The following is a 23,461-nucleotide window of genomic DNA, read 5'->3' on the forward strand; positions in this document are numbered from 1 at the left end:
CCTTTAGGGAGTCAGTTCTTGCCTTCTGCCTTGAAGCAAGGCCCCTGTTCCACTACTGCATTGCCTGGTCTACTCCAGACTACCTGTCCCATGAGCTTCAGAGGATTCTCTCATCTCTACCTCACTTCCACACAGAAGTGCTGGAGTGACAGGTGCATGCCACCACATCCAGCTCATAAGGGCTCTAGGACTCAAACTCAAGTCAGCAAGCTTGCACAGCTAGTGCATGACTCACTGAGCTGCCTCCCTAGCTCCTGCACTGATGGATAACATTCTGTTCTGCGGCTGGAAGTTCATGCAGCCAGCTCAAGGGTAGAACTTGTCACTCGGAGCAACTCAGATCCATTTACACTTGTCTCACAGCACTCTCTGGAGCAAGAGCGCAAGCCTAACAACAGGGCTTGCTGAGATGTGACACACGGCTTCTGCAGCACATCTGCAGGCACTGTGAGCTGAAGACCCCCACAGACCACAGTTGTGGCTTTGCAACAGAAAAAAAACCTTTTCCAATTTTGGATTTGGCTAGTAAGGACTTTCTCCTGTCCAAGGCATGGATTGCATGTGTTGGGAGCTGCAGATCTCTGGCCCCTTGACTTTCTTTACTTGCTTTAGACCCTTTGCCTGCTGGAGTGAACTGAGCAAAACACCTGTGCCTGCAGCTGCTCTGAGCACAAGACCTGGAAGGCAGTAGAGTGGGTTCTGTCAGCTGAAAGATCCCGAAAGTTAGGCGTGGCTAAGGATCCCTATATAAGCTGCCCCTGAGCACAATAAAGTTTGGCATTCTTGTATCAAGGATGACCCATGTCTGTCTGTGTGCATGTGTTCTTAAGTCTTCAGCTTAGTTCCTGGCTTGCATACCAGGAACTAGATGGGAACTATATGGGTGCTATAGAATCGTTTCAGCTGTTTACAAGTGGTGGCTCCCAGAGAGATCAGAAACTAGGGAGATGCTGAGAAGATCACCCTTGGGAATAGTGACGATGGATTATATGGTGTATATGTGTTTTTTATCCCCAGATTCTTGCCTGATAGAGGTTCCAGGTGGTGCTGGCACCACCACAGGAGTCACCGCTGAGATAGGGAACTGGAGGTTCTCTGAGGGACGCCCTCCGGAAGGCTGGCCAGCAGGAAAGTAATAAAGAGGAGGCGGGAGGGTGAACTGAAGGCCTCAAAGTTTTTTAAAGAGACAAAGTAAAGAGTAAGTTTTAAAAGAGACAGAGTATAGTCAGATCAAAAGAAGAAAAGATGGACAGATGTGTGTTATTATGTTGTCTTTTGTGTTTTTGACTGGAGAAAGACATTTGATTCTGGGAATTGCTAAGAAAGGTATCTGGACTTAAATACGGGTTTAAGAATTTGTTGCTTTGGAAAAGAGGTTCTGCTTTTGTCTCCACAAAGGATGAGAACCTGTGGATTCATTCCAGGCTAACGTGGTTTGATACACCAAGACCTCTTGAAATGTCTCTGTGAATACCCCCTAAAGATACAGTGCTCCCAAACAGCAGAAAGTAGTTTAAGAGAGAGCTACGCCCAAATTCCCAAAAATTGTTCTCTAGAGGTTGTGGGCCCAATGAGCAGGGTGCAGGTGGCGAGCTCGGCCCCTTCCATGATTCCTGAGAGCTGGTCAACTGCTGCACCAGCCACCTTGGGGCTATGGCCCTGCTCCAAGCTGCGAGGCACCACCCCTCCACCAGCCCCGAGCCTCTTCCAGTGCCATGATGGTGGGCGGCAGGATTGTGACATTCAGCCACTGTGAGTCTTTGCAGAGAGGCCCAGAAGACAGTGGTGGTCTCTGGCTTTGCGCACCCAAGCGGCCTGAGCAGAGAGTTTTCCTGCAGAACCCGAGGAGCCCATGCGGCAGTCGCAGAGGGTCCCTGAGTGTGTCTGCTGCCCTGGCTCTCGGTGGCAGCCGGAGGCATGTTGCCCTGGCCTAGTCGGTACCTGGTCTGGTGGAGCTGTGCCACTGGTTGTAAGTGGCACATGCCCGGTAGGATTTGCAAGCTGCGGGGGCAGTTCTGGCCACTAAACCTGTGTGGTATACATTAACAGACCAGGGCTTTAGCCCCGAGTAGGGGCTGGGCAGAGATCCCCAGGGGGATCCCCAGGCTGTTGCCAACGGGAAGGATTGACTGTGGCGTGTGGCAGGGACAGAACGAGGTTGGAAAATTTATTCTAAGGGTCACTGTTGAGCCACATGTTGCAGTTCCCATCACAGGGAGAAAGGCCGGGCCAGTGTTGGTGAACGGTGGCCCCTATCAGTGGAAAGGTTACCGGTTGCTCAGCAGCTTATCCAAAACAGTTAGCTGCTGGGCATGTGGTCCCATCCACTTCTTGGGAAAAGAAATCTGGCAGTTGGTGACTATTGCAGGACCTTAGGCAGGTTAAAATTATGGGATCATTACAGCCAGGATTGTCCAGACCTGTGGCTATCCCTAGGGATTAGCACATGGTGGTGACTGACCTCAAGGACTGCTTTTTACTATTCCTTTGCATCCTGAGGACTCACCCAAGTTTGCTTTCAGTTTTCCCTCTCTTGACTTCAGAGAGCTGCAACAAAGGTTATCAATGGGTTGTGTTGCACCAGGGCATGGCAGGTGGTTCGGCTTTGTGCCAGTTGTGTGTGTTTCCAGGGCCTTGCAGCTCCTGGGGGGGGGGGGGGCAATGTCCCCAGCTATATGCCATTCATTGTGGATGGTATTCTTCTTGCAGCCTCGGGGGAATGTGATTTGCATGCAGGGTTGGGGGCACTTTGTGGGGGACTGCTGCGGTCTGGTTTGGTTGTTGTCCTCCGGAGGGTGCGCAATATTTCCTTTTTGGTGTTTGGGCCGTAAGCTCCTACAGACTGGAGCTTGACTACAAAAAAATCACTCTTAACACTAGACAACTCCACACACTTAATGACTTTCAATTAATTGGATTAGAAAACCCTCATTTAGGATCTTGGGGGGGTGACTCAAACCCCATGTCTCCCAGGCTACTGACACCTGAAGGTCGTAGACTAGTCGAACAGCAGTTAGCCAAAGCCCATCTAAATTATATTGATTATCGCCAGGCTTTGCTCTGCTGGTCTTTTGCACAGCCTTGCAGCTCACTGCAGTCTTTTGGCAGGAGGGACCTATTCTCTGGGTGCATGGACAAATCTCTCCCAAAGAGGTTGTGCAGCCCTATCATTTGCCTGCCTAGCTGGAAAGTCTCAGGATGTTTAGTAAAATCCATGATAAAGTGATTGTTCCGTACAATAGGAAACAGCTTAACTGGCTCCAGTTATTTAGCCCAGAGCAGACCATCTTTCTAACCTCTCAGTCTGCTGAATTTGACAATCATTACCCCCCTAGTAAATTAGTAACATCCCGGTTGCTTTCCTAAATTTATTTCACTAGCTCCCTGAGATTGCGCCCTTGATGTATTTACAGATGGATCTCCAATGGCACAGCTGCCCCAGTCACAGCCCAGAAGACCGTTAGAATGAAAGTATCCTACAAGTCCGCACAAATAGTAGAATCGGCTGCCATTCACTTAGCTTTAATTACCTTTCCAGCTAAACCTATTAATCGTTTTACAGATAAGATTTATATCAGCCACCTTCGGGCACATTCTGGCTTAAATGGCCCTTTTAGTGAAGGCAATGCAGTGCCCCACGCTCTCTTAATCTCTCTGCCCCAGAATTACTTGGCCTCTGCCCAGCAGGCTCATGATAAATTCTATCCTAATGTTACTTCTTTGAGGCTCACGTATAAAATTTCTGAGGAACAAGCTCTTAAGATTGTCAAAGCATGCCCTTTGTGTGCAGAACTAATCCTTGGTGTCTTTTGCCCAATCATATCTGGCAGATGGATGTTACTCATGTGGCATCTTTTGGTAAATGAGAATTTGTACATGTTTCTGTGGATACTTATTCAGGCATGCTCTTTGCCTCCGCCCACTTGGGGGAAAAGGTGAAGGATGTAAACAGTCATTGTCTCCAAGCTTTTGCCTACATGGGGGCCCAAAAATTGATTAAAATAGATATCAGCAAAGGCTTTCAATTATCCTGTGACAGTTTATGACATCCTTCATAAGACAGGAATACCTTACAATCCCCAGGAACAGGCTACAGTGGAATGGGCTCACTGAACTCTCAAAGACTTTATTCACAAAACAAAAAAGGGGGATTATAGTACTCCCCGGGTATCTGGTAGTTTGTGTTTTAATTTTTCTGAATTTTCCTCTCTTTGTGCTGAATGTTGGCATGGTATTATGATTTGTGACCAGAGAGCATATTATTTTCAGGAGTTTCTTTTCCAGAGTCCAGCCCAATGTGGGATAGTGTCTTTCTTCACAGGATGGTATCTCTGTGGATTTGTGCCTGTTTAAATTTTAGATCCTTGGCTGTGCAGGGTTCTACCTTGTTTAATAGCACAGCAAGATGAAAAACCAGAGCCAAAATAGGGCTTCTCATGTGGTTGTCTATGGCTAATTATACCTTGAATGATCCTGCCCTTAACTGTTCTCAAGTTTTATGTCTTTTGAACAGCTGTTGGGCTAACGTGATGACTGCCGCTGTGGGCCGGGTTCCAGGCTTGGTGCCTGTTCCAGGGAGTCAACTGGTGCTGAGCCGTCCTGGCCAAGACTTCAGGATCACCATGAGTGGCTGCTTTTGCCACCGCTGCAGCCTCTGAGACAACTGGATCCAGAATTCCCTATAGAATTAGGGTTATTAGACCAATCAGGTGCCTTAGGCGGGCAAGGTGAAACTGATGTAACCTATTTTACATATTTGAACACACATCCTTACATCAAACAAATGTAGCATAAACAAAAGTATCACAGCTTTACACAGTTTAAGTGATATTCTGCAGGATAAACAAATGTAACACATCTTTGCCTAGTTAATATTCTATAACAACTATGCAATGGAGAAAAGAAAGCATCTTCAACAAACAGTGCTGACATAACTAGATGTCAGCATGTAGAAGAATGCAAATAGATCCCTATCTATCAACCTGCACAAAACTCAAGCCTGTGTGGATCAAAGACCTCGACATAAATCCCGTTACACCGAACCTGATAGAAGAGAAAGTGGGAAACAGCCTTGACTGCATTTGGCACAGGAGACCACTTCCTGACTAGAACAGCAGTGGCAGACACTACGACGGACGATAAAAGGGACTTTGTGAAGCTGAAAAGGTTCTGTAAAGATAAAGGACGCCATCAATGGGACAAAACGGCAGTCCACAGACTGGGAAGAGATCTTTAATAAACCTGCATCTGACAGAGGGCTGCTCTCTAAAACATAAAGAACTCGAGAAACTAGACATAAAAAAACAAATAATCCAATTTAAAAATGGGGTATAGACCTAAATAGAGAATTCTCAACAGAAGAATCTCAAATGGCAGAGATACACTTAAAGAAATGTTCATCATCTTTAGCTATCAGGGAAATGCAAATTAAAATGACTCTGAGATACCATCTTACACTTGTCAGAATGTCTAAGATCAAAAAACACAAATGACAGCTTATGCTGGAGAGGATGTGGAGCAAGGGGAGCACTCCTCCATTGCTGGTTCAAGTGCAAACTTGTATAGCCTCTTTAGAAACCAATATGGTGGTTTCTCAGAAAATTGGGAATCAATCTACCTCAAGATCCAGCAATACTATTCTTGGGCAAATATGCAAAGGATGCTCAATTATACCACAAGGGCACTTGCTCAACTATGTTCATAGCGCTTTATTTGTAACAGACAGAACCTGGAAACAACCTAGATGCTCCTCAACTGAAAAATAGTGAAAATGTTCACATTTACACAACAGAGCATTATTCAGCTGTTAAAAATAATGACACCAGGAAATTTCAAGGCAAAATAATGGAACTAGAAAAAAGCCATCTTGAGGTAACCTAGACCCAAAAAGATAAACATAGTATGTACTCACTCATAAGTGGCTATCAGCTGTAAAGAATAACCATGCTAGAATCCACAGACTCAGAAAGCCAAGGTAAAAAGGAAGGCCCAGGGCAGGGGCTGGTGGGCGAGGGGGGGAATGCACGGATCTCCCTGGGAAGAGGAAAGAGATTTTTCGGGTGGACTGGAGGGATCAGGTTGGGGTGGGAGGATGGGGGAGTGCTGAGAGAGATGACTAGAAAAGGAGGCTTTACAGGGTAGGGTAGAAGCCTGATGCAAGGGAGACTTCCACAAGTCTACAAGATCGGTTCCAGCTAAGACTCCTGGAAGCAGTGAATACATAGCTCTTGAACTGGCCACCCCGTGATTGGATTGGTGACTACCCTGGTTGTCAAGGGAGAGCCTTCATCCAGGGACTGATGGAGGCAGATTCAAGAGATCCACGGCCAAACACTGGGGTGAGCTTGTGCTCAGGAAGTCCTTCTGAGGAAAATGAGGAGGGATTATAGGAGCTAGGGGCGTCAGAGGCATCACAGGAAAATCCGGGTGACCACAGATTAAACTGCCTGAGCCCTTCTCTCTCCTCCCATTTTATATTCCCTCTAGTGCTGGGATTAAAGGCGTTACTCTGCCACCACCACCTGGATTTCAGTATTGATCTTGTATAGCTGAGGGTGGCCTTGAACTCAGAGATCCAATTGCCTGTCTCCCAAATCCTGGGATTAAAGATGTGTGCCACCGCTGCCTGACTTCTAGGGGCTTAGCTTTGCCCTTCTGATCTTTAGTAAGCTTTATTAAAACATAAATATCACTCACTATACTTGCACTCCATTTTCATATGAAACAGGTGAAGTTCAAAGGTAGCCAAGTAACCCCACAATCAGGAATTTGGTGCTCCATTTACATGTCCTCATGCCTGGAGGTCAAGGACCTATGTGGACTCCACCCTGGAAGATTTATTAGCTGTGCCTAACTCCCCACAATCTCATAGCGCACATCCACAGATGAACAAAAGTGCCACCTATCCTACGCTCACTACTACAAAGGATTCAGGAAGACCAAATGCTATTAGATCTCAGGGGTCTGTAAACTGCACTGAGCCCAGAGGTTTTGCTTGGCCAATAGCGTTTCCTGCTCTTTGTGAGCCAGACAGTCTCCTTTGACCCAACTGTCCTTTGCCCAGGCCAATAATATTCCTCATTCTTCCCATGAAGCTCTCAAAATCTAAGAAATAAAGGAAATCCTTAGCCCTCACGTTTGGTGAAAACCATTTATACAAAAGCCAATACTGCTGGCATCATAAACTGCATCGTGCCTGCCAGAGATGGCTAGTAAACTTCATTTTTTACACAAGAGCTCATTCTGACTCACACTCTTAACCTCTTTAAGATAGTTACCAGATTTCTAGAGTGCCCTACTTTCAAATCCAGAGTTCAATGACTCGAAAAACGCCAGTTCAGAGTGCTTGCTAACGTTCATAGAGGACCAGCTTCAGTTCCTAGCACCCACATCAGATCAACTACCAGTGGCTCCTGACTGAAAACTTTGGGGGGCCTGATGCCTTCTGACCTCCAAGGACACCTAAATACACAGCATACATACACACAGACACATATACATAAAGCAAAACAAAATGTTTAAAAAACAAGCAGAAAGCAAATAAGTAGGTATAGATATGTACAGCAGCAGACACTTTAACCCCAAGGTCTGGACATCTCATTAAGTCACAAAGTTAATCCCGGAACATGCAAAGACATGAGCTCAATTTTATAGTTGAGAAAACACTGACTAATGGTGTCCAGTTCAGAGATGAGGTTTGAAGTCACAAAGCACCAAGAAGCATCAGTTACTAAACTGGAGAACAGCAAGCCTGACAGACGAAACCCAGTGATACCCTGAAACCCATGCACATGCTGTCACACAAGGATGTTCACCCATCCCCGTCAGGTACTACATCTGAGGTGAGTAAAAGCCTCCCACCCGTTTTTACATCTGCAAACAATCCGTTAGCATGAAAGGCTAAACATAATACAAAACCAAAAAAAAAAAAATGGACTTACTTTCTAAAACAGTTCATAAGTGCCCGTGAAAGAAAAGTTGGATGAAGTGCAGGGACTTCTGCTTGTTTATCAAGGCTTTTTTATTTGAATGCCAGTCTGAGTATCAATCAAGTGTTGATTTCAAATCAAATGGAAGACAGTGTCAACTGTGCTTGCTTAGAGCAGTACTGAGTAATAGCGAGTCTCTACACACTACTGTCAACATAAGACCTAGATCAGTGGCTCCCAAGAAGCATACTAAATGCTAAACTTACATTTCAATGACTTCAATGTTCACAGCAATTTGGTAGTACATTTTATAGCTTTATATATGTAAACACAGAATTATGGATATATTCTCCAAAATACTTTACTAAGAAAGTAGGCTCCGATTTAGGGCCAGGGACCTAGGCAACTTTCTAAGTCAACAGTGTTCTTGCAGAATTAATAGCAACCATGTGTTTTCCTTTCTCCAGCTGACTTTCACTCCTAGATGAGCCTGAGAGGCAAAACCCCAACCCCTTTCTAGCTTTCAGGATTGCAATCTGAGCTACAGAGGAAAGAGAATCACTTAGATCCACCTCCACTAGGTGGCAGTAAAATCCTACTACCAGAAGTTTAGGCACTCCCATGTGATCAACACCAGCCTGGTCAAGCCCACTGGATAGCAAGCAGACAGTCAGAAATCAGACAAACACAAATCACATGGCAAAACAGTAGTCACTGTGCTTAAAATCCAAAAGTTGATGTTCAAAAAACCCAGTAAACCTCCACAGCTACTTTATATGACTCAGTGAAAGGCCGGGCATAGAAAAGACTTTCATTTGCTTTCATTAAAAGTGGTAAATTGAAGGAAGTCCTATCAATAACACACAGACTACATGACAACTGCTTGCAGAAACAATAGTATTTAGGCAGGAGACCTCAATATTCTCATTTCCTATTCTTCAAACTTATTAATTTCTTAATAAACCTTTCTGAAAAGAAACATTAGTCTCTTAACACAGCACTAGGAGGGGGCTGGAGAGATGGCTCAGTGGTTAAGAGCATTGCCTGCTCTTCCAAAGGTCATGAGTTCAATTCCCAGCAACCACATGGTGGCTCACAACCATCTGTAATGAGGTTTGGTGCCCTCTTCTGGTCTGCAGACACACACACAGACAGAATATTGTATACATAATAAATAAATAAAATTTAAAAAAAAAACAGCACTAGGAAAAAGGCAATCAACCAAAAAGACATCCAAAAATTTCCTTACCATAGTTATTTTATTTTATAACACATATTGCAATTTCTTTTAAATTTATTTACTTATTTTGGACAAAGTCTCACTCTTAGCCCAGGCTGACCTGGAACTCATCATGTAGCCCAGGCTAACCTCACACTTGCAGCGGTAACCCTGCCTCTGCTTCCTCAAAGCTAGGATATGGATCTGTGTCACCAGGGCAGATATCATATTTTTAAAAAGCTACAGTTTTCCAAAAGCAGATGGTATTTTAGTATTAAAACAAAGCACATAAGGTAATTTCAAATTGACGAAGGCCATCTCCTAAAAGTAAATGACAATTGGGTTTTCCTAAATAGTGGTTAAATGCTTTTAAAGTTCTACTTTTAAAATAGCCACCTTGAAGTGAATTTTTATGTAATAATTCTTTAATATGAGTAGTTTTAAAAATGCTTCAAGATCCCCCACAGAGCAGCTGTGAGCCCGAGCGCGGTGTATTCCCACCATGAGGTGAACAGGTGTGAGCAGGGACATGGGTAGACACATCATACAGAACAGAACTGAATATTTACTACTTAGAGGAGAGAGAAAAAAAGAGAGTGTGTGTGTGGAGTGTGGAGGAAGGAGAAGAGAAAGGAGAGACAGAGAAGGGCCCGAGAGAGAAGAGAGACGTGTGTGCCAAGAGGGGACAGACAGACAGAATCTAAGATGGCGGCGGGGAGGGGGGGGGAGTGCAGGGGTCGTTGGGAGTGGGCGTGGCTTGTCTCTTAAAGAGACAAAAACCGTAACAAGTAGTATTTCTAATTATTATTTTAAAATTCAGAACTAAGTATTTCTGAAAAGCAGTAAGCATCTTTCAAACATTCTGACCAGTCTTTCAGGCTCTGAATTAAGTAAAAACCACATTAATTAGAATTATCATTTATTTAGGCTTTGGTCATTAATTTAAAAAGCTATTTTGACTTTAATAAAAAACTACACTATACTCCTTTAAAAAAAGAAAAAAGATCCAACAGTTTCTGGAAGTTTCTAGACTACACACAGTCCAAACCTGATTGGGCAAACACTTTCAGAGGTAGCTTACTAATGCGCAGCAGTAACAGTGGAGGGTGCTAGCACTCAAGAACTGCACATACACATGCCTACCAAGATGGTCACGCAGCAGACCCTCGGAGGGGATTCAAGGCTCTTCCCAACCTGTCAGCGTACTACAGAATATGCAAGACACTGCACTTTGTTACATCACAACATTGTTTATTATGTGAATTTTTTTTACAATACAAACAAAAAATACATGTATGCAATATATGGATACAGCTAAATGCAGAATGGTGACTTTTTTTCTCTTTGAGAGGCCATGATTCCCATTTCTAGTAAAACAAAAGACTGAGTATAGGTAGAAACAGGTTGGTCGTTAGCTTCACAATTTGCCTAGAAATGATCTACAAATGCATTTTTCCTCCTGCTACTTACCAGAAAGTGTAAAAAGGAAATTAAAGGAAAGTTTCCTCGTTGGTTCCTACCATATGAAAGATGCTATATTCTATTTTAGCAGGGCCAATATGTGGAAAATATCTAAATTAAATGTTATTACAAAAATGAAGCAGTAATGAGATTCTGGCTAAAGGGGCACTAAATGAGAATAATATATATATATTTAAAGAATCCAAAACAAACAAACAACAAAAAAGGCTGTTATAAAAAGCTCTAGGTGCACTGTAAGCATATAGGTTTTTTCCATGTGTACTTTTAAACAATGGAAGTGTCAAAAAATAGGGTCCACTGTGTTAGACTAAATACATTATTGTATAGGCTGCATCGAATGGAACCTCTGTATTATAATTATCATAGAGAAGCATAGTTTGCATCATATTATGGCAATTTGTCCTCAATGAAAACCTTCCAGAGTCCTTTTAGAATATTCTGTAAACAATCAACCCACCAGAACATGATTGTACAACAGTAAAATGTTTTCTTGCATTAAACTGAAGACATCTTTTTAATTTAAAAAAAGAAAAAAATAAAATGTAGAAAGGTACTCAGAGCTGTTAATTTCTAAGTACACAAAATCCTAGACAATTCAAGGCATCTTAATCTCCTTCGAGAACAACAACAAAAAAATAATTTTTTTCATGCTGTTAAATCCATCATTATGGATAAAATTGGTGCAAATTGGTCAAACGGATCCAACAAACACTGATGTCCAAGCTGGCATATTGGCAACTAATACATAACTGGTGGTCAATAGAGTTTAAAAGATCTTGCCTTTCTTCTTGTTCTTTTCCAAGGTTCTAAATGAAAAAAGAAAATAACGAAGATGAGTTGCTATATTATAAAACCCAAAAGTAACAAATGGCAGAAACAGCTAATCCAAATACAACTATGTTGGAATTCCAAAAAATACATTTTCATTGTAAAAAAAAAAATCTAAAACATTTAAAAATAAACAGTGAACCACTGTTATCACATAGAAAGTATTTTCTTAGACAATCAAATGTTTGACAAAATTCCAAAACAAGTAGTAAAAGACAGAGTGAAGCTCCATTTTACTCATTTTAATTTACAAGAGATTTTTTTTCTAAAATTCAATTGTAGAAAATTTAAAAGATCAACTCTGGTGCCTTTTTTACTGTCAGCTGCATTCTTTATATCTGCTTTGACAAACGTGTTTTCTTCTTTGGAAAGAACGTTCATAGACAGGCTCCAAAGCTACAGAGAAACCCTGTCTCGAAAAACCAAAAAAAAAAAACAAAGAACGTTCATAGGAAGGTACTACAACAATGGTTAAGTATGAAAGGGCCTCACTAGAAAAGTGGATCAGAGACTCCTTAAAGGGACTTCACATTTTCAATTTTAAATGACACTAATCAAAAAAAGAAAACTAATGTCTAAAAAATATTGAGTTTTATACATTCGAGAAATTAGCAGTATTACAAATTATATGTGTCATATTTACCTTAAAGAATTTATTCTAAACATATAACTGAAGCATCTCCTAAGGGATAGGAAGCACAGATTCTGCCTAGTATTTGCAAGACATCAGGTTTAATCCCAACACCTGGAAACATCATATCCAACACTTGAGTTGAGGAGGTGAAAATACTATTACAGTACACCAAATGATCCTATTCATTTAAAAACATTTATCCATGGAAACAACTCTGCTTGGGGGATTGTAATGGTTTTAATGAGAATGCCTGTAGAGGCTCACATTTTTATTTGAATAGTTGGCACCTAGTTGGTGAACTAATTGAGAAGGATTAGGTGAAGTGGCCTTGTTAAAAAGAGGTGTGTTGGGCTGAAAAGATGGCTCAGAGATAAAGAACACTGGCTGCTCTTCCAGAGCCCCTGAGTTAAATTCCCGGCAACTACAGGGTAGCTCACAACCATCTGTGAGATATGATGCCTCTGCTCTCAGCTACTACTCCAGTGCCATACCTGCCTGCTGCCATCCATGCTCTTGTCATGAGGGTCATGGTAGCACTCTAAACTAGCACTTTAAAACTGTAAGCCCCAAAATAAACTCCTTCTCTTCAAAGTTGGTCATGGTGCTTTACTACATTAATAGAAGCCTAACTAAAACAGAGATGTATAATAGCCTATGGACTTTTAATTTCAAAAATAGATAAAAGTTCTTTAAAATATTGATACATCCATTTCTGAGGCATCCTGATATTAGTTACCTTGAAGAGTTTTGCTGCTCTAAAATGCGTTGTTGAGCTTCCCAGTTTGCTTTCTCTTCTTCAAACTGGCGACGTTTTTCCTCTAATTCTTTGTGTTGTGCTTCTAAATTCTTTTTCATTTGTTCATGACGCCGCTGGAGCTAATCGGAATCACAGATGAAACAACTGCTTAATAAATTTAGGACAGACAGTCTAGTGCCAAGTGTGTGCACCAGTGTCACAATGCCAGGGTGCCACTTAGCAAGCACTGCTGAGATTCCTCCCATTGCAGAATCTGCCACCCAAGCGTCTCCAGAAAGGAAAACAGAAAATAACCACTTTTTAAAATAAATGTAACAAACTTATATTTGTGTATATTTTATAACAGATGACTGTTTGCTCATCGTCTTTCCTAATTCACAAGTGTAATGGAGGTTGAACAGACGAGGAGACAGCTGGGGACTACAGATCAGAAGGTGACAATATGGAGTACATAATCCCAAATCTCCTAGTTCCAGGTTCAGAGGTCTACACCAGCAGCTAGAGGAAGTAGTTAACGAAGGACCTGTAAGTTCTAATGATCCTGGTAGTGGATAATGCCCCATAGTCCCTGGAAAGGAGTGGCTCCCTTTCTTGATACAAATTTTACCTGTGGTGCTTGCTAAAAATACAGAATCCTAAGGCATAATCTAGATCCACTAGATTAGAACCTTTAGATGTTACATGGAGAGATCAATGATCCTATGCTCATGATCCTTCCAAGGCTAAGAACTAATGCTGTAAAGAATTGCTGGCTGATAGGTATTAATTACAGAAACAAAAACCTGACATCTAATGAATAATCAGAAAAATAACTCCATTGCAGCACTAGCCAATCTATTCCTGAAGAAAACAATCAACTATTAAAAAGAAAAAGAAAAAAAAAGGGAGAAAAAATAGAAGAAAAAAAAGCAGATTGAGTCACACTACACCAGATGCTGAATGACTGTTGAGATTATGCAGTTGCCCCAGAATTATATGCACTAAAGATTTATTGGTAAATTAATACCTTGAATTTGAAGTTTAATGTAACTTTCCGTACAATCTGTTTTATTTTGTGAACCCAAAAAAACCAATTTTAAAAATACTACTGCAAAGATTTCATCTAATTCCTATAAAAGGAAATCACACTTATTCTAAGGTCTGTAAAATCTGAGGTGAAACCTTCTCCATGATAGCAATTTACTATGAAAAATGGAACAAAAGAGACTGTAAATTTTGTACCAGAGTTGGCATAAACAAATACAAAGCAATCACATACACACAATTCAAAATAGTAATTTCCTCTAAGAAAGAGAGAAGACATATAAAGACAAGGACACACAGAACTGAAATGAATTCATAGTTATATTTTTTAAGCTGGGCGAAGTAGGCTCACAGCTGTTTACTCTTTACAAGTAAGTAATACTTACAATTATTTTACAAATGAATATTTTGTAAGTAAAAGCATAGGTCACAATCAGTTAGCTGTATTGAGAAGTAGAAAATCTTTCAAGTATTAAAGAAGCAACAGGCCTGAAAGACAGATCCTTAGGTGGTAAAGGGGGCTGAGTTTAATCCCCAGACTCCACGTGGTAGGAGGAAAGAACTGGCTCCCACATGTTGTCTTCTAAGCTCCATACCAGTGCCACTATATGCATTTACCCACACAAAAATAATAACTAAATCAAAAGGATATAAATTATAACTTAAAATATACCTTCTGAAGTTATCTAGGGCAGCAACCATAATCAAAACACATACACATATTGTCTTTATGCTGGCTTATGCAGCTGTAGCGTTGACTAATATATTTTATCCTTTCTCTCATGTGGATAAGTGAAGATAGGCAGTAATATCTATCTTATATGTCCACAGCATGGACTAAGTGACAAAATACATCAGACACGTGGTATTGCATATGACGTACGATGATGTTAAAGATATTAGCAGTTATGTCAAGTAATTGCAGCAGAATAGATTCAAGAATAAAAGCTGAAAAGGTTTCTATGATTTATTTGTATATAATATGTATGTTTATACATGTAAATAAAAGGGTTTACAAACTATCTTAGGGATGTTGGTAAGCATACTGGAGTGGGGCTCTATGAAATAAGAGAAATAGACACATTCAATAGGCAGGCATTTGGGAAAGAAAACTCAGCCCAACTTTCTTCACAAGTCCCTCCCCAAGAAGGGCACCAATTACTGGCATTTACAGGCAGGTGATAAAAATGCTAGTTTGTTTAGAAAATGACTTATAATTGTGTTTCTTATTGTTCGTTATAACTAGTAATTTATTGTAGGTATTTTAACTATTTAATATTTTGTCCTCCTACTCAGTATACTGTATCTAAGCCCTTACATACTGAAATATGTAATTTTATAATAAAAAATAGTACTTTTATTCCTCTACTTTATTTTACTAGTATATTAAACTATTTTTGAAAATGTATAGATATAATTTACATTTCAATAAACATACTATTTAAAAGAAATACCGACAGCCTGTTAATAAAACTGATTACCTCTGCTTCAGAGTCCTTCAGTTTTTGAACTTTTTCTTTGACCTTCATCTCAAACACCTGTTCCATTTCCATCTCCATCTTCTTCATCTTGGCTACATGTTCCCTTCTTTCTTCTTCCATCTGTGCCAGAGGGCTCCTGTTACCAACAATTAAGAGAAAACATTAAGGTCTGAAAAAGAAAATTGTAATACTACATTCTGAATGAGCTGATAAAACAAATGAGATGCTATAGATGCCATTAACATTAGGCTGCATAAAAATATTTGCATCATTTTGACATAAATTCCAAATCTTATGTGACACAGATGGGTAAAGAATCCTTTAGAAGAAACTGTAAAATATATAAATGTGCTTATAACCATAGAGGTTAACAGGTGTTCATCTAAATATCAAATGATGCTATGAAGCAGAGTCTAAAATAAAACTGTTAGGAAGGCGCTTCTCTAAATCTTGTGTACCTTAGTCCTAAAGACAATTGTCCTGGCTAGTTTCTTCTCTGACTAGATATAAGTTAGAGCTACCTGAGAGGACGAAGCCTCAGTTGAGAAAATGTCTACATAAGACTGGGCAGTAAGCAAGTCGGTAGGTCATTTTCTTAATTAGTGATTGATACAGGGAAGCCCAACCCACTGTGGCAGCCATTAGCCAGCCAGACACAGAAACAAGAAGAAAATAAGATAAGGTAAAAAGCCCCGAGGCAATAGGTAGATAAAGAGAAACAGATTAAATTAAATGAGCTAACCAGAAATGTGCCTAAACTAGGCAGAGCATTCAAAACTAATAATAAATCTATGTGTCATAATAAATCAACCACATACCAAAAGACACCTCAAAGTGCCCTTACCAGTTGAGCCATCTTGTTAGCCCAAGAAACTGATTGTAACTTTCTCTTCAAAATATATATTTATCTGTTTTGTTTAATGCTGTATGAATTATAAATATGAATGGCAAAAGACAAGAAACATACAGTTCTTTATTTAAAAGAACAACAGAAAAATAACCATTCCAACAATTACGGGTAAGGCATAAAACTATCAAGATAAAACTTAACAGTAAAATTTTCTGCTATTACAGAGAATATAACTCAAATCTCCTAATGTAACAAGAATTTCAAGATAGGAAATGGAATATTTATCATGTAAACATTTTTTCTGTAGAGAAATATATACATATTCAGATATATATACATACTTAGTAAGTTGCCCTTTATTCTTGTTGTTATCCACGCCATTGTAAGTCACTGCGGCTAGCTTTCTGCTTCTGTAGTTCTCATAGTGCACATTGTTAGTAACGTCTTTCAAATCCTGCATGTGTGTTCTGTCATAAACATCAAGAGTTTGCTCATGTCAAAAGTTTTGGCACAATTAAAAACTTCACCAAGACAAAATTTCAGACAAAATATTGGTCATTTATATGTCTTCATTTACAAACAAAGCAGATTAAAACAAACAGGTTTAGGTTCCAAATTCAAGAGCCCTAAATCACTCAAACTACTGAATAAACTTTCTACCAAAGAAATAGTCATTGCCACTAGTTTAACTTAATTGAGAATGAAAAGTGGATTACTATTGGAGCTCATAATCTAGCAGAAACTGTTTTCCCTTGTACAATTATTAACAAGGTAATATTGAGTTTTTACAGGTTAATTTATATAAGGACCTTTAAGACAACAGATTAAGTTATGTATCAACTATAGAACCAACTAAAAAATCTTTTGCTTGTTTTTTCCATGTAGCTCTGGCTGTCCTGGAACTCACACTGTAGATCAGGCTGGCCTCAAACTCAGAGATCCACCTGCCTCTGCCTCCTGGGTGCTGGAACTTTAAATAATGTAACAATTGCATACAGAAGATAAAATAAATGGTATTTAAGAACGAATCACTATGTGAAATTCTCCAGATAAAGAATAAAGATAATTGTACAATGCTAACATGAAACACTACTGTTAGCAGGATGTGGTGATGCACACCTATACTTCAAACACTTAGGAAATAGAAGGAGCAGAATGAGATCAACAGGCCAGCCTTAGCTACACAGAGAGTTCAAAGCCAGGCCAGAGTTCAAAGACATTACCTAAAACTACACCAAAATTAAAAACCAAAGGAAAAAAAAACACCAGTATTTTATATATTTTAATACTCATTTAATCACTACATCATTAAGAAACATTATAGCAAAGTAAATTTATAAATAGAAATAAGATATTGCTAAACTCCATGTATTTAAAGCATCATTTAGCATAGCAATCCCCTACTTGACTAAACTACTACTCTGTGACTGTCTTAATCTGAAGTTCAGAGGCTGAGTATAAAGCTGCATTTACTTTTATCCGTGTTTTCTTTTTGTAATCCACTCCTCCATCTGAAAACTCAGTAGAAATTTTCTCTAGTTTCTAGGTTTTCACTGCTGATCACTGCTCTCTTCTCTCCTTTTCTTTTTTTCTATGTGATTTCTGTACCGTTCACTCCTACACCTTCAAAACAGTGTTTCATCTTTCTTCTTCAGTTGCTTTCCTTGGTTTGCCAACAGCAGTCAGTTCTTAGCAAAATGACACTTTGAATTTACCTTTCCTAGAAGCAAGTATAAGTCTTAATGTTGGCCTGTAAGATAATTACTTGAGATTTAGACTGACATTGACATTTCCTTCCTTCAAATATTTATTAGACAACAGTAGGTGCCTTTGTCTTAGATGTTACATGAAACACTTATCCTTCTTACAGCAAATAAAACTAGAAATTTGATTTTTATTTTATGTATATGGGTATGTTGTCCACATGTGGGACTATGCATCACTTGTGTGGCCATTACCTGTGGCAGGCAGAGCAGTGTACTGGATTCCCTGGCACTGGAGTTAGAGTTGTGAGCCATCATGTTGGTGCTAAGAACGGAACCCATGTCCTTAGGAAGATCAGCCAATGCTCTAGATCACTGAGCCATCTCTTGAGCCCAATGCTAGAATTTATATTTTCAGACAAGCATGAGATGTCTTGCTGATGCACTTATTAAATCCTCCTGCAAGTTGGTCAATTTCCTCTGCAATACTTATACTAAGAAGTCCTCCTTACCAGTTGTGAGGCTATGAACATTCAAAGTGGCTTTTGAGCCCCTTCTACAATGTTTTAGATATGTAGGTAATTACTGGTTTTATATATAAAATACATAAGAAAAAGTGATATGACAGTGAGAAGCATAGATTTAAAATCCAGATGCAGCACAATGATGTATTTAAATAGTCTTTATATGCTGTCATGAGACATTGTGTTTGTTTGTTTTAAGACAGGATCACGGGATGTAGCCTTGGGTGGTTTGGAACGCATCGTGTAAGTGGGTTGTCCTCCAACTCACAGATGTCCATCTGCCTCTGCCTACCGAGCACTGAGATAAAAAGTAGTGTACCACCATGCACTCCTGAGGTACTATATTCTTTGGAAATTTCTCCATAAGGATCAAAATGAAAGAGAACAATTGGCAACAGAACCTAAAGCATGTACTCTTGAAACTGCTGTGAAGGCTTTCCATTCTCACACACTTGATATGCTCTTACAATGTGAAGTAAACCCATTTATTATCTTCACCTTATCATCTACTTCCTGCCAGAGAACCCTGGACATGTGTTCTCTTGGAAAAGATGCTAAAGTCTTTGATGTCAAACTTTCTCTCATTGATTATCTAGCTTCTCTCTGAGTTTTGTGAATCATGCCCCCTTTCATTATGGTAATTACCTTGCTATTCCATGATTTCCAATTAGCATTCATAAATGTGTTACAATTTCTATAGTGCAAATGAGATTCCTATGTACTGAGAAAATGAACAGTACTGTGAATATAAATACATCAACTTCAGGTTACATCCCAAACCAAGGCTTGAAGACAGCACATGGCAGGGGCTTGGAGAAAACAAGATAAAAGAAGAAAACTAGAAATAGAAGGAAAAGAAAGAGATGTAATACAGATTAACATGAAAACACTCCAGCTCATTTTGACCACCTCTCTGTTCCTATTTTCTCTAGTTCCACTATACTTTTTCACAATTTCCTCTCTGTGGCTACTATTCTAATTCAAGTCCTTGGGTTTCTCTAATCAAAATATTCTCAATCCTACTCTCTTAAGTTTCCTTCTCTTTCAGTACCAGGAAAAGTAGTTTAAAGAACTAGTAGGAAGATTGGTTTTGCTTATGAAGTTCCAGTATGTTAAATTGCTCCATTTACCAGCTACTAACCTGTGTACCTTATAAACACTCAAAAGTATTTCTTTTGACTAGAGCCTTTTCTAACCTATTTTCCAAATCTATTACTGAATTAAATCCAACATGAAGTATAATATTGAAAATATGAAACTACAGTTGCAATCAGAGAGGTTGCCTCCAGTAGCTGATGGGAACGGATGCAGATACCCACAGTCAAACACTAGGTGGAGAGATCCCAGGTTGGAGGTCTACACTGGGACCCTCCCCTTGAGACTAAGGGGGACCACCACAGAAAGGCGGATGAGGAATTGTGGGAACCAGAAGGTAGAGAACCCCAAAGGAAGAGAACCCCAGCAGAGCACAGCCCATGAAAGCAAATAAGCAGGGCTTATGAGAGATCACAGAGACTAAAGTGGCAATCACAGAGCCTCCATGGATCTGAGCTAGGTCCTCTGCATATATGTTATAGTTGTTGACTTGGTGGTTTGTTTTTTTTTTGGGGGGGGGGGTTCTCTGTCAGTGGGAGTATCTCTGACTGTTTACTTGCTTTGGGGACCCGTTTCCTCCTACTGGAGACCTTTGGTCTTGCCTTAATGTGAGCTTTTGGAACTAGTATTATTATATCTTGTGCCATGTTCAGTTGATGTCTCTGGGAAGTCTGCTCTTGTCTGGGGAAGAGTGGAGTGATGGGGGTAAATGGGGGAAAAGTGGGCTTGGAAGGGAATGGGGAGGGATGGAGGGAGAGGAAGCTGCAGTAGGAATTTATTGTACAAAAGAATAAACAAAAGTTTTTTCAAAAAGGACTGTTGACAAAAAAGTATAAGACTAGTATTTCTTTGTATTCCTCACTTAATATTTTTGCTAATGACTTCAAAGCCTTAGATAAACAATATAAATCATTGTCATGCATTATTATACTTCAACAGGAGACTGAAGATGCCAATATATAGTAGTTCCACTTACAGAGGCACAAAGTAAGTCTTCCAAAGTAACTTTCTTTAGGTGATTAAAAAAAAAAAACTTTGCTATTTTCATTGTTGCTCACACTTACCTTATCAACATATTTCTTAGAATTGTAAAATCACAATGTTCACCATTTTCAACTATAGAAAAGGAAGAGAAAATAGAGCACACATATTAACTTTAATAAAATTTATCTTTTCATAGAAATAAAAAAAATAATACCAAGGAGAAAATATTTAAAATGCCTACATGAGAATTTTGTTAAGGTTTAATACTAACACAGACCCCCAAGGAACAATAGGCAAATATACCCTAATACTAATGCTGTGGCATTTTAAACACACTACTTTTCTTTGTATGTGTGTGTCATATATATGTGGTGCATGTGCAAATATCTGTGAAGAAAAGGTTGACAACAGCTGTTTCCTCCACTCTCAATTTATTTACAGAGGCAGGACCCCACTGAACATTTTATCCACTAAGCCACCTCCTCAGCACTTCTTCATGTAGCTTAATCCTAGATGACAGCCATATAATGAATGAACTCTCTGGAAATAAACACTGGTAATTTGAAAGAAGAGACACTTTCTGCTTATTAGTACAGAACACATTCATCATATGATATATTTTAAAAAAACAAAACAAACAAACAAAAAACCTTAGCTGGGAAGTGGCAGGGGCACATGCCTTTAACCCCAGCACTCAGGAGGCAGAGGCAAGGCATGAGTTGGAGGCCAGATTGGTCTACAAAGCGAGTTCCAGGACAGCAAGGGACACACACACACACACACACACACACACACACACACACACACACACACACACCTGCCTGAAAAACAAAAGCACCAAAACAATAAGGCAAAAACAAAAAACCTTCATGTTGTGGTTGAAAATATTAAAAACCTCCTTAGGACAATCAAAATGAAAGGCTAATCAAGAGCTCTAAGATTCATTATTAAAAAAACAAAAAAAAAACCCACTAAATGGGGATAGCAAGGAAGTGGGAATAATAATAATAATATATAAATAAAGTAATTGCTTCAGAGCATATTTCTAAAGGATATAAAGTTCTAAAGCCCTAAATTGGTAATTGCAGGTTTCCTAGGAACAAAGTTGATGGTCCGTGGGCAAAAACCATAGATAAAGACAGTAACTTGGCATGATTTTATAAAAATTGTGCAATTACTTCAACGCACAGAACAAACAGCAACTCCAACTTAGTACAATACAGATTAAATAGTAGAGTAAACTAATATAATGAATACAAACTCAGAAATATTTCTATTGCTAATATGGTATCTGGGGTTTGGTGTCATCATTAAGAGTTTATTGGCATTGAAAACCAACAAACTAGTAAATTAACTAAAAAGGTGACCTCCTCCTTGAGGAAAGAAGAGGCACTGGTTATATGATTGTGGCTGGCTCTCTCCAAACTGCTCAGTTTCCAACAATTTGTAAGATCCTAGGAAATGACCTTAAGTCAGGGAAAACCCCTGAACTACAAAGCTCGTTTTCAAAAGAGACAGATACTGGCTTGACAGTGGTGCAAGCACAGTCAAGTGGTCAATGGCAACTGACTGTGAAGTATTACAACTTGAGGATTTGATCTGATTTAGGAAACACATCTGAAAAACAGAAATGTCTTTAAGAAGAAAACAAAGACTAGGGAAATGAAATAAAAGCTATTCTTGAAAACCCAGAGTGTACCATACTCCGCATATTTTATACTACTTATAATACAAATTTTAGCACCTTTATGAGACCTTACATTAAGTTATCCACTAAAAAGAACCTTACCTTCAGCCACACCCCAAGGATACTGTCTTCCTCTGACTCTTTTGCCATTAACTTCGATGATAGTATTACTACCTACCACAGCAAGAGGTAAACGATCCTATAAAATAAAGTGTTATTGTAAACAGATCTCTACAGTACTCATGACTCAATTATAAATAATTTACAAGAGTCAACATATTACCAAAAATTTGCTTGGGTAGTACCTATATTATCAGTCAAGCAATAAATATTCAGGAAATTTTGGGTTTTTCAAGACAGAGTTTTTCTGTGTAGCACTGGCTGTAGACTAGGCTTGTGTTGAACTCACATAGTCTCTGCCTCAGTCTCAAGTGCTGGGATTAAAGGCGTGTACTACCACATCCGGCCTAGAAATTGTTATTCAAACAGTATGCTACCAAGGTAAACAATGAATAAAATTTCATTTTTGTTAAAATTTTAAGAATAGTATCATATGCACTGGTCAAATTAGTTGTTAAAAATTACTCTAAAAACTGAGAGACATAGAATATAAAATACATTGATATTTAGAAGACAAAACAAAAATAAGGCCATAATCTATCTGATCATTAACCTTAACACTATGAGGTGCAGGAAACATTCTGTTTTCTAAACTATAACTTCAGAACCCCAAACTCACTTTTGTATCTGTATTCACTTATTTTTAATGCAGAGTTTAACTTTTCGATATTTTCATAGCTACCAGAATTATAGAAGCTATTTTGCAAAACCTCTGAAATATGTCAGATATGAATATTTTATCAATTATACAATAATTAGACCAGTATTCACTAAGCCACTTTAGCTCCAGGTACTCAAAAACTATTTTAAATTAAAGCACACAAACTTTAATGCCATGCATGATGGTGCACACCTTTAATCTCAGCACCTGGGAGACAAGAGGCAGGTGGGTTGAAGGCCACCTTCGTCTACAAAGCAAATTCCAGGACAGCCAGGACTACACAGAGAAACCTTGCAGGGGCACACACACACAGGAAAACGCACAACAACAACAAAAAAATTAAAATGATGTAGAGTTTTTGTTGACTTTTATAAAAGGACAAATGAAACAACAGTTTTATCAGGCTCCTGAAGGATCAAAACACACAAAAATCTCTTTCCTGCTCATATTTGTGTCTTTGTTTTGTTTTGTTGTTGTTTTTTCAA

The 23,461-nt window shown here is 39.3% G+C and overlaps 1 protein-coding gene across 7 annotated transcripts in view; it reads right to left on the reverse strand.

The window, feature by feature from the left end:
* Window positions 1-10,377: 10,377 nt before the first annotated feature.
* Window positions 10,378-23,461, reverse strand: part of Septin7 (septin 7) — a 325,981-nt gene continuing 312,897 nt past the window's right edge. For all 7 annotated transcript variants that reach the window (XM_075966504.1, XM_075966502.1, XM_075966498.1 and 4 more), the window contains exons 8-13: window positions 22,298-22,394; window positions 20,589-20,640; window positions 16,544-16,669; window positions 15,353-15,488; window positions 12,828-12,967; window positions 10,378-11,435 (exon numbers count right to left, since the gene is read on the reverse strand). In XM_075966504.1, coding sequence (XP_075822619.1) covers window positions 11,396-11,435; window positions 12,828-12,967; window positions 15,353-15,488; window positions 16,544-16,669; window positions 20,589-20,640; window positions 22,298-22,394 — 591 coding nt within the window. In that variant the 3' untranslated portion in view covers window positions 10,378-11,395. The remainder of the gene's footprint in view (window positions 11,436-12,827; window positions 12,968-15,352; window positions 15,489-16,543; window positions 16,670-20,588; window positions 20,641-22,297; window positions 22,395-23,461) is intronic.

Source organism: Microtus pennsylvanicus, chromosome 3 (genome assembly GCF_037038515.1).
Source record: "Microtus pennsylvanicus isolate mMicPen1 chromosome 3, mMicPen1.hap1, whole genome shotgun sequence".
In the NCBI taxonomy this organism is placed as follows: Eukaryota; Metazoa; Chordata; class Mammalia; order Rodentia; family Cricetidae; genus Microtus; species Microtus pennsylvanicus.